This window comes from Myzus persicae, unplaced genomic scaffold (genome assembly GCF_001856785.1).
Source record: "Myzus persicae strain clone G006 unplaced genomic scaffold, MPER_G0061.0, whole genome shotgun sequence".
Lineage (NCBI taxonomy): Eukaryota > Metazoa > Arthropoda > Insecta > Hemiptera > Aphididae > Myzus > Myzus persicae.
In genome coordinates this window covers 624,341-639,321 of record NW_019104189.1, presented here as the reverse complement: position 1 = coordinate 639,321, position 14,981 = coordinate 624,341, and the positions used below count along the sequence as shown (strand labels likewise).

Here is a 14,981-nt window from a genome sequence, read left to right as displayed (position 1 = left end):
ATTTTTAAGTTACTGATGCAGTTGTACGTATATAGTGATATATAATCACTCGAATAAATCAAAATTTAGTCTATAATATTATTAACGCCATCCGCGTACCCATCATGTACTGTCGTTGTTTAATTTCGGCACGTGCGAGTGTTTAAAGAAAAGGCACGACGACTCATTGGCGCACATAATAGGCGTTGAATCGAGGGGCTGCTTAAATTGCCACCCCCGGGCCGAAGTCTTAAATGTGCTGTATAAGCTGGATGGGAAATGTGGGCAACTGTAACTGCCACAGTGTACAATTGTTACCTATTATTACATGTAAAGTAATTATTATAATATTGTGATCGCATTGTACATAAAATATATATAGATAAAATAATATTGACGACTTTACTAATTTCTTTGTTGATTCGTATTACTCGTTCAAATGATAAACAGGTACATATTATTTTAATTAAATAATAAAGTAATTAAGAGGTATTTCCTGTCAACATTATTATCGCTCCTACCCGTGATGATAATATTGATAACAACCAAAGGTATATTGGTAACAAAAAATGTTACTTGTGTTTTATAAAAAAAAAATCGTTCAGTTTGAATACATTCAAACGTGCACTGTGTATACAAAATATAATATACACATCAGAATTGTAACATATTTTTATACGTAGCCGCAGTTCGATGTTGAAGTTTAGTAAGGACTGCATAATACAACCTGCACGACGCACGTGGATATTGCGGGTTATTGTTATTTTTTAACTTTTTGTATTACGCGTTAGCAGTTTTTATGATTGAATTATTTCTATGAATGGAAGAATATCCAGAATAAGGGACCAAATAAAAACCCGGTAGAAAAATGTGCGTTGATCGAATAACGTAGGTGCATACAAAATACAAATGAAAAATAAAATACGTTAATTGTATTCAATACAATAATATTATAAAAGTACACGTGTTGTCGTGTACTCGAATGCAAAACACCGCAGAACGCGTATTATACATGTTATCATTATGAAAATAAAACGCTGATGGCCAGAGAGCTCCTGTTGGTATAATATTGTCTTATTGACAAAGAACTAGGTACTGCGTGTGGGGTTACTTCGGAAAATCGAATTGACGAGGTAGGCCGTATTGGTGTGTGTATCACACGTGTACACACTGCGTATAAATGGCTAACGGCATGGCGTGTCGAACTATCGCTGCTGCGTTCTTCTGCGTGTAACAATATGATCTCGACGTGCACAATGCGAGAATGGTAGGTAGTTTATAACCAAGGTATGGACGCGCAATGTCAGGCCGTCGCGGTCGTGCACTAGAGACAATCCGAACTGGTATCGTCGCCGGACCAGTCTGCGTGTCCACCGCAAACGGAGAGACAAATACACGGTCGTCTGTATTATTATTATTATTATTATTATTACTATACTTGCAAATGTCGGTCCACCGGATGCCCTTGAAAAATCGTCGTATATGAGGTATATATATATATGGCTATTAATATATTTATACCACCTTAGATCCTGCACGAGGCGCACGCACACTGCGCACCGAAGAGTCCGACACGATTTATATATATATATATGCTGCAAAAAGTAGCTACATAAAATATAATGGGTTCTCTGACGATGAATTTTCATCTTCTAAACCAGTGATGCCCAACCTTTTTTCCTCGGCGGGCCACTTTGGTAAACATTTGTAATCGAGCGGGCCACCAAATATAAAAGTACTCATAATCTCAATCTTAATACAATTTAGTTAGGTACACATAGTAGGTTGCAATATAAAAACATTTTTATATACTTTTTATTTTTATTTTTGTATTTTTTATTTATAAATTAATTAAAATCGTATTTTGTAATAATTTTACTTTTTTTGGAATATTTTGTTTTATTTTAATAATTTGTAACGGGCCACATGGAATACCTTGGCGGGCCACATGTGGCCCGCGGGCCGCGGGTTGGGCATGACTGTTCTAAACGATAGGAATTATATTTGCGGCTACGTTAAATATGTCGTAAATATAATTTAAAACTCAAAATCGACTTAAGAGGACGCCACACCCGCATGTGCTGTCTCCGTTTTACAAATGTACAACATAGCAAAAACTGTATAGCGCGGGACAACTTTTCTCGCACTATATTTGTTGTAGAACTACCAAAGTTTCACAACACGTAAAGAAGAACTTTATCTGTGTAACAGAGTGCTTTTTTTTTAATTACACTTTCCTATCATTTTTTATAAGCAAATGAAAAAAAACAAAAAAAAAAACAAAATGTTTAAAAGCAAATAACTTTTATTGTATTTATGTTATCTAAAATATAGGCAAGCTGTTGCATAGCTAATTTTCTACTCGATATGTTCAGAAATTTTGGAGCCGCTACTACAAACACAGAAAGATAAAAGTTGTCCCGCGCAAAACAGTTTTTGCTATGTTGTTCCTTTGTAAGACGGAGACAACACATGCGGGTGTGGCGTCCTCTTAACCTTTCTGACTTCATGCAATCGTACAAGTCTTAAAAGTCGAGAGACAGGTTGACATAATACATTTACCTATTATTATAATTTTAGTGGCGTTTGAGAACAACAATTTGGGAGGTTAAGTCAGGCTCAATTATTATTATGGAAGTTTGGGAATTGTCTGGTGTACAAAAATGTTTTTCTATAAATACCAAAATGCGTTTTAAAATAATCGGTGCAGGTACCTACTGCATTTTGATGGTTGTTAAAACAATTGTTTTGTGTCTTTTGACGTTTTAGATTTGTAGAGCAATTAAAAATATTTAACGTTTTCCCAAAATAGTTTAAAAATGTAATTATTGGATAAAAATAACGGATCTAAAAAACTTAAGAATATTAATTTTGAAAAGTTATAAATTGATATTAATAACTACCTGCCTTAACATTTTACTATACTGCTACATGTGGTGCACATATGCTTGTCCGCTGACCACAAGAGACATAAGCGATGCTAAAAAAATATTGAAGACGTGAGGCGTCCATAACACCTGCTGCACAAGATCTTGTGCACAAGCATATTATAGCCACATAGGTATATATTTTATTAAAATACGATCTGAGGACTTGCGCTCACTCGGTGCAATATATTATATGCTGAAGGTATAATTAATAGCCCGTAGGTACGTCGCAGAGGACGCGCACGTATAATGTATATAATATTATAAACGACGAATTTATTTTTACGGTCCGAAGCCTCGGCGGCGCGTATTCTTATATATACGTCTCGTTCGCAGGTTTTCGGCGTCGGGCCACACGCAACAACTACGCCATTAACACAACTACACTACGCGGACGGTAATTATTTTAACGACGAAACGATCTGCGAGTGTGCTACAGCAGTATATTATCCACCTACACGGGCACAAATCCGAGTTTAATAATAATATTATTGTAATAAAAACGGCAGCAAGGTAGCCGATTTTCACTTGTACGAAATCCGTGTCGCGACGTAATACGCGGCCCCATAATTATTATCGTGTCGTTTTGCTTTTTATCCATCCCGTTACGGATGACTCGTAATAATATGTTTACCGATCTCCGGAAAAATCTGCTGCGACCACAAAACGGCATCGCCACTGAAGCTATACATATTATACTGCACCGAAGTACGAGCGCAAATAATAGAAAACTGCGTAACGACGACAGCTACTCATCGTAGCCGAATTGCGACAAGCCGAGTGGTCCTGACATTTATCATTAAGCCTACGTGTCCTGCGAATAACACATAATATCTATTATAAACTATAATATAATGTCATTTAAAATTAACGTATTTTGACTCAAAGGAGCGTTTTCAATAAAACGTGTATCAAAAGATTCCTCAACACTTGAAGGGTGTTTATGGTTTATTTTTTCAACCCCAATAGATATATAGTTAAAGAGTAGCTTACACCTATTCTTTTCACCTCACGAAAAAAAACATTTTTTTGTTTTTTTAAACGGATGACCATAGATACAACTGATACATATTATGTAACTATCATAATTAGTAGTCCTCCCAAAATTAAAAGTTAGAATTTATAGCTAAACATAAATAATTTGTAGAAAATACTATTGGCTGGTGGGACTGCTATTTCCGCCCGTGATAGGGTGATTTTCCCATGCATACTCAACCCTATTTTCCTTTAATAAAGAATTTTTTCAAATTCTGTTTTTGAAATTTTGAAATATATCTTATCCAAGACCATTGTTTAAAATACTTGAATTTATTTATTCTATACTTAAGAAGTGTCCTGTACTTCAGTGACGAACTTCCGTTTTTCAAATTAGAACTTCCTATTTTTACTCTAAATCATTTAGAAGTTAATTTTTCCGAATCGAACTATTTTATGGGCGTTTAGTTTGATTTGAATATTGTTTGCTATGTTATTATGCCTGCCTCTACTATTATGTCTACCACAATCAGCTCAACAATTTAGGCCCGTGTAAAATACATATTATAATCTCACGCAAATCGCATTCATTTTATATGGTGTCTTCTGTACGAGCACAATATTATAATATATTATGTTAATTTAATCGTACTTGCTAATAATATTTAATCCGCACGCATGCAGTTTCCGCATATATTAAATCGCCTGATTTATGTTTAGTGCTTATATATTATAATATATCCGCACATGCGAGTATTGCGAGTCTATGCGTGTAAATTAAGTGTTAATTAACATTGTTGTAAGTAAAAATAATAAAATATGCTAGAGGATAATCCTAACGTTAGGCAGACGTTCTGCTCCGAACAAACGTGGTATTATTATAGACCTCACACCTTATATCTATTATTAGAATAAAATATCCTATATAGAAACGCAAAAGAAAAGTTTTCGACGTTTAAGCTTTGATTTACAAATTATTAAGTGAGTACGAAAACTGTTTGATTCACGCGCAATATCGCATGAGACGCATTTATATAGAAACCAATTCGTAGATATAAAACATCTAAAAAAATAACTGTCTACGGAGGCATTGTATATATGATAAGTAGAAAATAATTTGTGTTCCGAGTCCTCAATGGCATTCAAAAAAGTTAAATTAATACTAGAACAGCCCCTACGCCTCCAACATCAAAAATAAAACAAAAATGTTTTCTCAAAATAATGGACTTGTGTGGATAGTGTTTGAAGAAAAACTCCATGATTGACTGACGATCAAACTTATTATCTGGAATTCAGAGCTTATAAATTTCAATTAATATAAATTCAATTTGTTTATCTGCACTCTACAGTACTAAAAGATATTTGAGGTTAAAATGAATACAATTTGACAATGAGAAACTGGTTTGCGAAATAAATCATATACTCCGTAATTGTTATTGTATAGCTCCTTTTTTATGAATTTAAATAATAGGTAATAATATGGTAATAACTAATCAGTGTTGACAAATTCAATAAACGTATTTATTTATTGCAATTTATCAGTTTTAATTTCAGATGAATTAAATTAAATTAATTAAATTGTTATAAATTGTATATTGAGTATTATATAGTTAGTTTTTTCAAACGTTTATCATCGAGTTGTATTTATCCACTGCTCTTCGCGTCGGTGGTTAAGTCGCAGGAGCTACATCAAAATAATATATTATATTATAGTGGTTAAAAAACAATATCGAAGAACAAAATAAAAACCTTCTCGTAAAAAGAGATGACGATAGTAATAATTATAACGATGATAACGATGACGATGAATAACGCGTGTACGGCGGTCACACACGGATCGGTGGACTGCGGAGATCGGCCATAGGCATAATACAATAAATAATATCATCTCACATGTCACTGGCGCATTATCTCGAATCTGTTTCGCTCGTTAGTCGTAGTCCCGTCTCCGTCATCTGCGGCGGCGGCGACGAGTGGGCTTAAAAAAAAGACTCGCTTCTTTTGATTCGCGTCCTATATATAAATCTTCCGATTAGCCCGGACAACACGCAACAGATTACACACGACCCTCTGGGAAACCGAGTGCATTGTTGTCCGGCCGCGGCACTGTTGCAGTGAATGCGGGAGTTAAGTGAGCTATATTGTACCTATGATACGTATATTCGTATAATTGCAGACGAGGGGTGCAATTGAAACCGCAAATCGTTTCATTCACGACACACACGCGCTGTTGAGCACGAAATGAATCGGTCATAATATTATTTTCGTGTGGACCCCCGAAGCACCGGTGGATAGGGCGGCGAGGGGACGAGGCTCGCGATAAAAGACTGCACGGCAAACGCGGTTAATTCACCGTAGGCACAATCGTATAAATGTAAGATCATTACGCGCGCATATGGAAAAAAAAAACTCTAACCCCCCCGGAAACGTCGCCGTGCGATATTATAGTATAATAGAAATTTGTTTTCCATAATCCATTAATTGTTAGACAATATCATCGTGTTGATCGAGAGCCAACCAGCCGTCAGCTCTCCGTGATCATGCGGCTATAATTCAATGTTATATTGAAGCATAAGTGATTTTTTTTAAGTTGAAGCGACGAAAAAAAAAAGTGTTGTACTTACACCAAATTACAGACGTATGAAGCCTTATCCCGATAATATGTAATTGTACACGATACAATTAAAACATTGTGTTTTTCATTTTATTATGTTGATAATATATAATTTATATTCATATATGCACACATCTTATTAAATATCTACTAAAAAGACAGACCAGTAATTTTATATTTTGATGCTAAACTCTATGGGGAAATGTCAGTTTTTTGTCACCAAAAGAATATTTTAACTCAGTACCTATATAAATATGTATACTTCATAGAAAAACTTACTTAAACAAAATATTGTTCAGAAGAGAGCTACCATGGACAACTAAGTATTTAAAAGTATTTGAAATATTTTTTTATACAGCATATTATTTTACAATTTTTAAATTGTTATTATAATTTAAAGTGTATTATTTATATGCTTAGGTTAGTTATTTGGCTAGATATTATATTTCGTACTTATTAGAAAACATATTTTAATAGTTTATTGTTCAAGTATCTTTTAATATTATTTTTAAAAAACATATACCTAACATTCAGGTTAGGTTGGACGCGGTAATTGTATTAACGATGTGTGCAATATAGTTCCCAGCGTACTATAATAATCTGAACATTTTTTCTCAAATTTTTAAATTGTCATAGATACGAGTTACTTTTAACATACTACGTCAAACAAATATTATATATATTGATTTATATGTATATAGTATAATATATTATATTGTATTTATAATACATACCTATAATATAATAAAATATGGAACAATTTTAACAATAACTTACAATTTAAATAATACATATTTTTTGGTTATTTTATATGAAAAATTTTCACAATAAATATATTTATATTTGACATTTTTTAGCGTATCCTTCGTAAAATGATATCGGAAAAATAACCGTCTAATAACAATATAAACAATATTACAAAGTTTAATAACAATATAATATGAAAGTATTTTGAAAACTTTAAACATAAAAACATATTAATTTATATTCTCCTATAATATTAATTGTCATGCCTTTAAATGGTAATGTATATTATATTATTAATTACAATATTTATATAGCTATGTGTTTAAGTAGTATATATTTTTCTAAAAAAAGCTAAATTATTTTTAGCTCCAGTCTTACAGTCTAATAATATCTATAAAACTAGAAAACATGTTTTAATTATACAATCATAAATAAAGCTAAAGAAGTAATAATATAAAGTTATGACATTATGAGTTAATAAAATAAAATTATTAAAATATAAAAAGAATTATTATTTGTGTTATATTAAGATATTTTTTTTAGTTGTATATGTATAATTTTATAAGTATAGATCGAATATTTAGATATTTATTATATTATAGATTAATGTAATAGTATCATGTAGCCAAAACAGTTAGGTTAGTTGTAATTTTAAATTTAAAAACCAAAAATTGTATGAAAGAATATTAAGAACAATTTTTTCTTCATTGAAAATATAGTGCCACTATTTTTAGTAATATGCTAATTGTAAGCATGCATGTATGATATAAATATAATTTTGTACAACATTTTTTTAATATAAAATTCATTAAATTAAATATCCACTAACGCATATTAACAATGTTGACAGTAAAGATATTAACACTAAAGTCGATGTTACTGGAGAATTAGCTCCATTGTAAAATCCTCCATAAACCTGTAGATTAGCCGTTTCAATACTATGCTTACAGTAATCTCCATCTAAATAAAATTAAAAATTTACAATATTAAAATTTTTTCAAATTCTCAAGTATATTGGAATAATATTAAGTACAATTTATTGGCAAAAATCACAAACACATTATATTATATTACTATACAATTCGTACATAGGTATAGGGTGTATACATAATATATTATGTAGACTATTGCCAATGTGTTATTTTTTTGTTACCATATTCCAAGTTGTGCAAGGTTAACTGGTCGCTCATCTCGATTTTTTTTCATATACTCATTATAGCTAAGTCATTAAGTACCAGTACACTTAAATAATATATGGTCAAAAACATCTCCAGTTAAACCGATATTATAACCATTTAAATTTAAAAAAAAACATTTGGCCATGTTTCAAATATTTTCAGAGCATATAATATATATATCTCAATGTGATGATAATCATTTACTCATTAATTTATTTGCGATATAATGTGGTTTAGATTATGATTCACAAACGGCCGTAGGTATTCAATACAAATTTGTTGAAGAAAAATTAATATTTATGTATAATTATTAGATTATGACATACCGTAATTCCATCCAATAAACTGGCCTGTCCTGAGGTTTTCATTTCGTAACCATTCCTCGAGTGGTTGGAAAAATTCTCTTAGAGCTGAACCATCAAGTTTATTCTCACCAATAGCTAGTGACAAAGTATCCCTCCAATTTTCCGATGAACCGGATTCCATGATTTTTCTATAAGATAAAAATGAAATCATTTAAATTGTATAGAAAAAACAATTATTAATAATCGTTTTTTTTTTTATAAATTGTTTCTAAACTAAATTATTATAAACTAAATTTTTAATACCAGAGATCGGTATGATTCGATGGTATCTTAAAAATAAACCATGAAAAAATATTAGCTCTTAAACAATTTTTTAATAAACAACTTTAAAATATGCTCAAGATCCACAATGCCCAAATGTCGGATTTTAATTCTGTGGAACATGGGTGAAGAAAACACTTGGGGTTCTAATAAATAAATTGGTCCCTTCGATCGCTTAATTGTTATCTACATGTAACTGTAATTTCATTTACTCCTAATATATTAAGTAAAATACTAAACGAATATAGATGGTTTAATCAAATTATACGTATAATATTTTCTACTTTAAAAAATGGGAGAAGTCGCACTACCACGAAGTTGTGTATAGTAGTTAGTTTCAAGTGAGCTTCGTCATTGAGTATAGCCGTATAGGTTACTAATACTCACTGTAATAAATGTGCTAAATTTGAACTCAGTTACGACAACTACCTTACGATTCTTAGGGCAGACAATGTGAATTAGCCTTTAATTCATAGGATTTGTATAGTTATTTTATATTAAGTATATTAGCTATTAGTTATTTATTTTTTCCATTAGTAATACAGTATATCGATCAAATTTTTAACAAATAAATCGATCTTATTTATGATTATATTATTAAATTAGTTGGCAGAGATCAGTTTCATTAATACATTTGTTAAGTGTATCTCCAGCTCTTGTAGAAGCCTGTTGATACTGCCAGACTTTTGTCCCTACGGAAACTCGTTTTTGAATTAGAGCAAAATAACAAAAAAAAACAGTTCCGTCCAAAACTGGATAGCAGTTTTCTGTTTTTTATTTTTAGTTTCCCTACTTTAGTGGCAAAAGTACTGAAAATCGTCTGCATATAAATATCATTCTAATTTCTAAGAAAACGAAACGTTCATCAATCCTCTCAGAATCTATAAAAATATAATTTTTAAAAAGTTTTTCCTTCTTACAATCTGTCACCTTGTTATCGAAATATAGTATAATATATGTTACGTTGTAGATGTCCTTCGTTCTCTGTATCTCTCTCAATATTTTATATTGCAATGCCATCAAGTCAAATTTGTCTGACAAAATATCTTTAAAATACCTAGTTTGTTTATTCATTTTTGAAAATATAATTTGGCTCCTTTCACGGTTTTATTATAAGTGTATTTGAAAACTCCCCGCGGTTATAAAATCTACTACTACTACTACTACTACTACTACTACTGCTAAATAATATCTAGTAAAAAATTTGGTCCACACTTGGTATAGGGTATAGAAAGATGAATTGACTACAAGTCAATAGATGATATAAATTATATATTAACTTTCCGCTACCATTTGCAGTTACGATGATTTATTAGTTACCATCTATAACAGTGATCTGTTATTTTGTTGTAAGAAAAAAAAAAATTAAACAATTAAGAAAATCATTCAAGGAAACGTCCTTATATGAAATAATATAATATAATGTACAGCGGTATGATGGTCAAACGCGGTCGATCTTGGTCGCCGCCGAATATTAAGTATGATAAATCGCTGAATCATACAACACTGCATTATTATATTATTATGCGGTGAGCTTTATAGAATGTGGAAAAAATCGATTTAAGTGCAAGCGGCGACCACATAAACGAGAGTGATATATCTGTATAATTATACGTACCAACAACATACGTCGCACTTATTATAAATATATATATATATATATATATTATATTATGTGTATATTGTATACACTTATATTAGCCAGCTTTTATTTTCGTTCATATATCGCGGATCGCAAGTATTTATACATAATATGCTATGTGCAATAACGACATAAAATATACTATAATATATACTGAATAATAATATGTATGTCATATTATATGTTTCGGTCGCTGTCGAGAATATTATTATTATTATTATTATTATTATTATTGTAATTATACGGAGGAAAAAACGATCGCGAACGACCTCGTTACATCATTGTAAAAAGTAATAACCCGTTAAACATTTTCCGTTGATAAAATGTACACATTATATACATATATACGTGCACGTACGCGGCGCGAGGAGTATATAGACCTTTTCTCTACGATTATTATTTATTATTATTGTAACATTCTCCGCATTTCGGTCTTGCACAGGAAATACGTCCACCGAGAGTTTCACTTTTTTGTTTTCCAGCCGACAAGAGACTTATCGTACCGCTATAAGTATAATATATAGTGTATACACTGCGCAGCGTTGAACATGAGTGCCAGCTGCTGCAGTCACACCGGACGTCCGGACGTGGTGTTAGATAATAATAATAATAACAATATCATTGTCGCAGCGGTGGCCGACAAATTACTGTCGCGTAGTTCACCTATACATAATAGTAATAATATGATATTACAGGAGCGTTTCTGGAAGTCCTGAAGCGCGAATGACGTGATGCGAGAGAAGGATGCAGTACTGTATTATGACACTGCACATACGAATCGGTAACAGTATGTCAGTATGTGATTCGGTGCATATAGTTGGGCAATTGTTATTTAATCGGAAAACAATTAAAGAATCAACCACATTGATTTCATGAATCCATTCACATCAGACAATCGGGGTAATGGTTATTCGACAAAACGAAACATAGTCTTTTTTACAGATTTTATGGGGGGAACCATGTTCTTATTTATTTGACAGAATAATAACATATATTTTTTGATTTCTTTTCAGTTGCACTTAAAATAGATAGATATTTCAAATTTGCATGTCTTGAATATAATAATGAAACCGTTAAAGCCATGTAGTAAATTTAATATTTTAATAGACACTTCAATAAGTACTTAATGGCACGTATGCTTTGGAGCATGGCCAAACAACGGATCTCCATGTATCGCAATAATCTGTATAGGTGGGTACCTGAATATCATTATAGTTATGATTTAACTTTATGATATTTTTTTAATCGATTTAAAAAAAATACTTGCGATACCATTTAAATGACTGTAAAAAATAAATTGTAGTAACCAGTGGGTATTTAAAAGTTTTTAATTTAATTTTAAACACGAATGTGGTGAAAAAAGAAACATAACTAATTATCTACATGTGTCATTTAGATACTTGCAAAAATTATGATCTTTAGTCTGTTTTTGATTGTTTTTGTAATAGTCATATTATACTCAGAACGCCAGAAAGTGTCTCACAAAAAATGTTTTCTACATTTCTATTACTTGATGATATGCGATTTTTTAGTTTGATTTTTTACTAGTCCCCTCCTCCCTTAGACACATATATATATATTGTCTATTACTTATTTCGAAATATCAATAAACATTTTAATGATATAAACATATTCATACATTTTCATTATAATCCGATTTTAAATTATTCCCATCTTCTGTCGTCGTCCGCTCATCTTAAATTATTAAGATAATATAATATTATTAAATTGTAATATGCGTTACGATTGGTATCATTATTATTTCACACAGTTGTCGTCCTTTCTTCGATGCCATTTACGTCTGCACCAAGAATTCTGCAATAGAATTAATGTCGTGGTGGTTCTCGAGATCGTATCAAGAGGACGTCACACCTACATGAGACGTGTTGTACCCGTCTTACAAACGCAAACCTTACCAAAATCCAGCAAATGGCTATATTGAGTTGTTACCTTTTAATATCAAAACAAAAATACCTCTACTATCAAACTTAAAAGTAACATAAGCGTATTTCGTATTTGTACGTACCCGAGTTGCTTACAATATTCATTTTTTTAAGCAAGCTAAGAGTACGTAAAATATTCTTTAAAAATCCTCGAAATAACTCACTTGAAAATTTAAATATCGCATGAACCAACAAGAGAACACCAATAATGTTCTTAACCTTAAGTTTATTAATAGGTCAATTCACTCTAATTTTACACCTATCAACACAAAGTCGGAACTACTCAATGCAAATTTGCATGTTGCCCAGTTGTAAGACTGAGACAACACATACAATTATGATGTCCTCTTAAAAACGTTATGTTATATTAATAATAATATATTGTAGTTATAATGTTATAATATATCGACCACACTTAAAAGCCAAGGACGAAATCTGGAACTCTGAACGTGGACGACCAGAAAAAACCGAGTCTGCGAATGACATTGAACGACTATAGAGTTGAAAATATATTTTAAACAGTATAGATACCTCATACCTATATTAAACTATTATTTTTATTGTTATCGTCGTCGTCCCGCGGCGGTAAACACGAACAATAAGGCAATATTATATTATTCGCGGGTATTATATATATTATGTAAAATATAAATTGTGTATCATGCGGCGTCGTATGGCACGCTATTCCGTGTCGTTAAAAGAAGAGACAGAATATTATAACAATCGACTTGACGACGGTAGTGGCTACGGGTAAATTGCGTATAATGTGGACATTTCACTGGAAAATTGACGTTTGAATAGAGCACACCAAATGTAATATAATAAATATTTAAATATAAATAATAAAATATAAGTATTTTAAAACATGATATACCCACGTCCTAGACGAACAACTGCTCCGTTGCACAAAACTGTACCGTTATAACTACGTACGTATAGGCACTGGCCGGCGATTGATTTCGGCAATATTATAATCTAACGACATCCTATAAAATCGTATTTTCCATTAAATATCACTTACTTCACTATGGCACCAGCCTCCTTGCTCCGGTAAATGTCACATTTGTGCAATAATTTGTTCGGATCGTTTGGCCTGTACTGTCCGGACGCCAAGCACATCGCCTTGTGGATCTGGAACTGCAGGACCGTTCCGAAATAATACCTATAAACAAACGTGTCGAGTTATAGTAATAGCAGGTACAACACAATACATAAATAAACACTATAATCATTCCGTTGAACAAAATCGCCAAAACAAAAGCAGATGACAATAATAAATACAAACGATATGTTTTTTTTTTTTTTAAGGCTGGCTATAGCGAGGAGATAAGACGTTTGTGTATATAGTAAAATATAGTATTTTCGTTCCAAACTCGTTTACTACAACTCGTCGTCGAGCGAATTTAAAATAATATTATTAATGTGCAAAAAAAAAAAAAACGGATACTCGTTTTATTATGGTCGAGTTTACGTAATGGACGAATATTGTATAAGACCAAAATAGCATCGCCAAGTCTGAGAGAATTTATCTTCTAAGTGCAAATGTCAACGACCCACCCCATATTGGGTAGTTGCGATTTCAAATTCAAGGTTAAGATGGAAGATGGTATTTATTTTCTTCTTTTTGAATAACAAGCCTACTCGCTCAACAAAAACGTCGTCGATGTTTTCGAATAATATTCGAATTTAATGTCCATTTTAACGAGTTGAATATACAATTTAAAAACTGGTTTCTTTTATGTCAACAATGTAAAGATAATAACCAAAAAATTCTTCAATAATAAAATACTTAATCTACAGAAATTCTGAAGTTTTGCTAAAGGTATACAGCTCACTTGTGATTTTATAATTTAGCTAGTATTATGTACATAATATATTAACATATATGTATCTATCTGTATACATATTTATAGAATATTTATTCTACAAAATTATACTTGTACTTACGACTTACCTAGTATGTTGGATTTTAAACTAATTCCTTTTAATTATATAAACAATTATGAAAATGTACGTTATATAATGCTGACGTATAGACAATAATTTATTATTAACTATTAATTACTAAATAAGGAATCAGATGTTAAAAAAACTATACATGCCAATCAAATTCTTTTCGCACATACGAGGTCACAATTAATAATAATATGATGTTTCATGTTGAAAACATTTCAAATCAAAACGCGTTAGTACAATAAAACAACGCATACATTTAAGAAAAAATCGTATTCAATTTTAATTATGATTTGGTTATTGTCCAGATTGCTTAGATGTTGTGTACCTAGTTTTGACTTGGTTCGGCCTAAAAATATTGCAACGAAAATAATTTATATATTTCATATTTAATAAG

At 31.4% G+C, this 14,981-nt stretch overlaps 1 protein-coding gene across 1 annotated transcript in view; it reads right to left on the bottom strand.

The window, feature by feature from the left end:
- Positions 1-7,772: 7,772 nt before the first annotated feature.
- The window catches only part of LOC111039764 (angiotensin-converting enzyme-like), a 38,225-nt gene continuing 31,016 nt past the window's right edge, over positions 7,773-14,981 (bottom strand). Inside the window, exons 12-14 of the mRNA XM_022323385.1 lie at positions 13,653-13,793; positions 8,747-8,913; positions 7,773-8,202 (exon numbers count right to left, since the gene is read on the bottom strand). Of these exons, the coding sequence (XP_022179077.1) occupies positions 8,051-8,202; positions 8,747-8,913; positions 13,653-13,793 (460 nt within the window). The 3' untranslated portion in view covers positions 7,773-8,050. The remainder of the gene's footprint in view (positions 8,203-8,746; positions 8,914-13,652; positions 13,794-14,981) is intronic.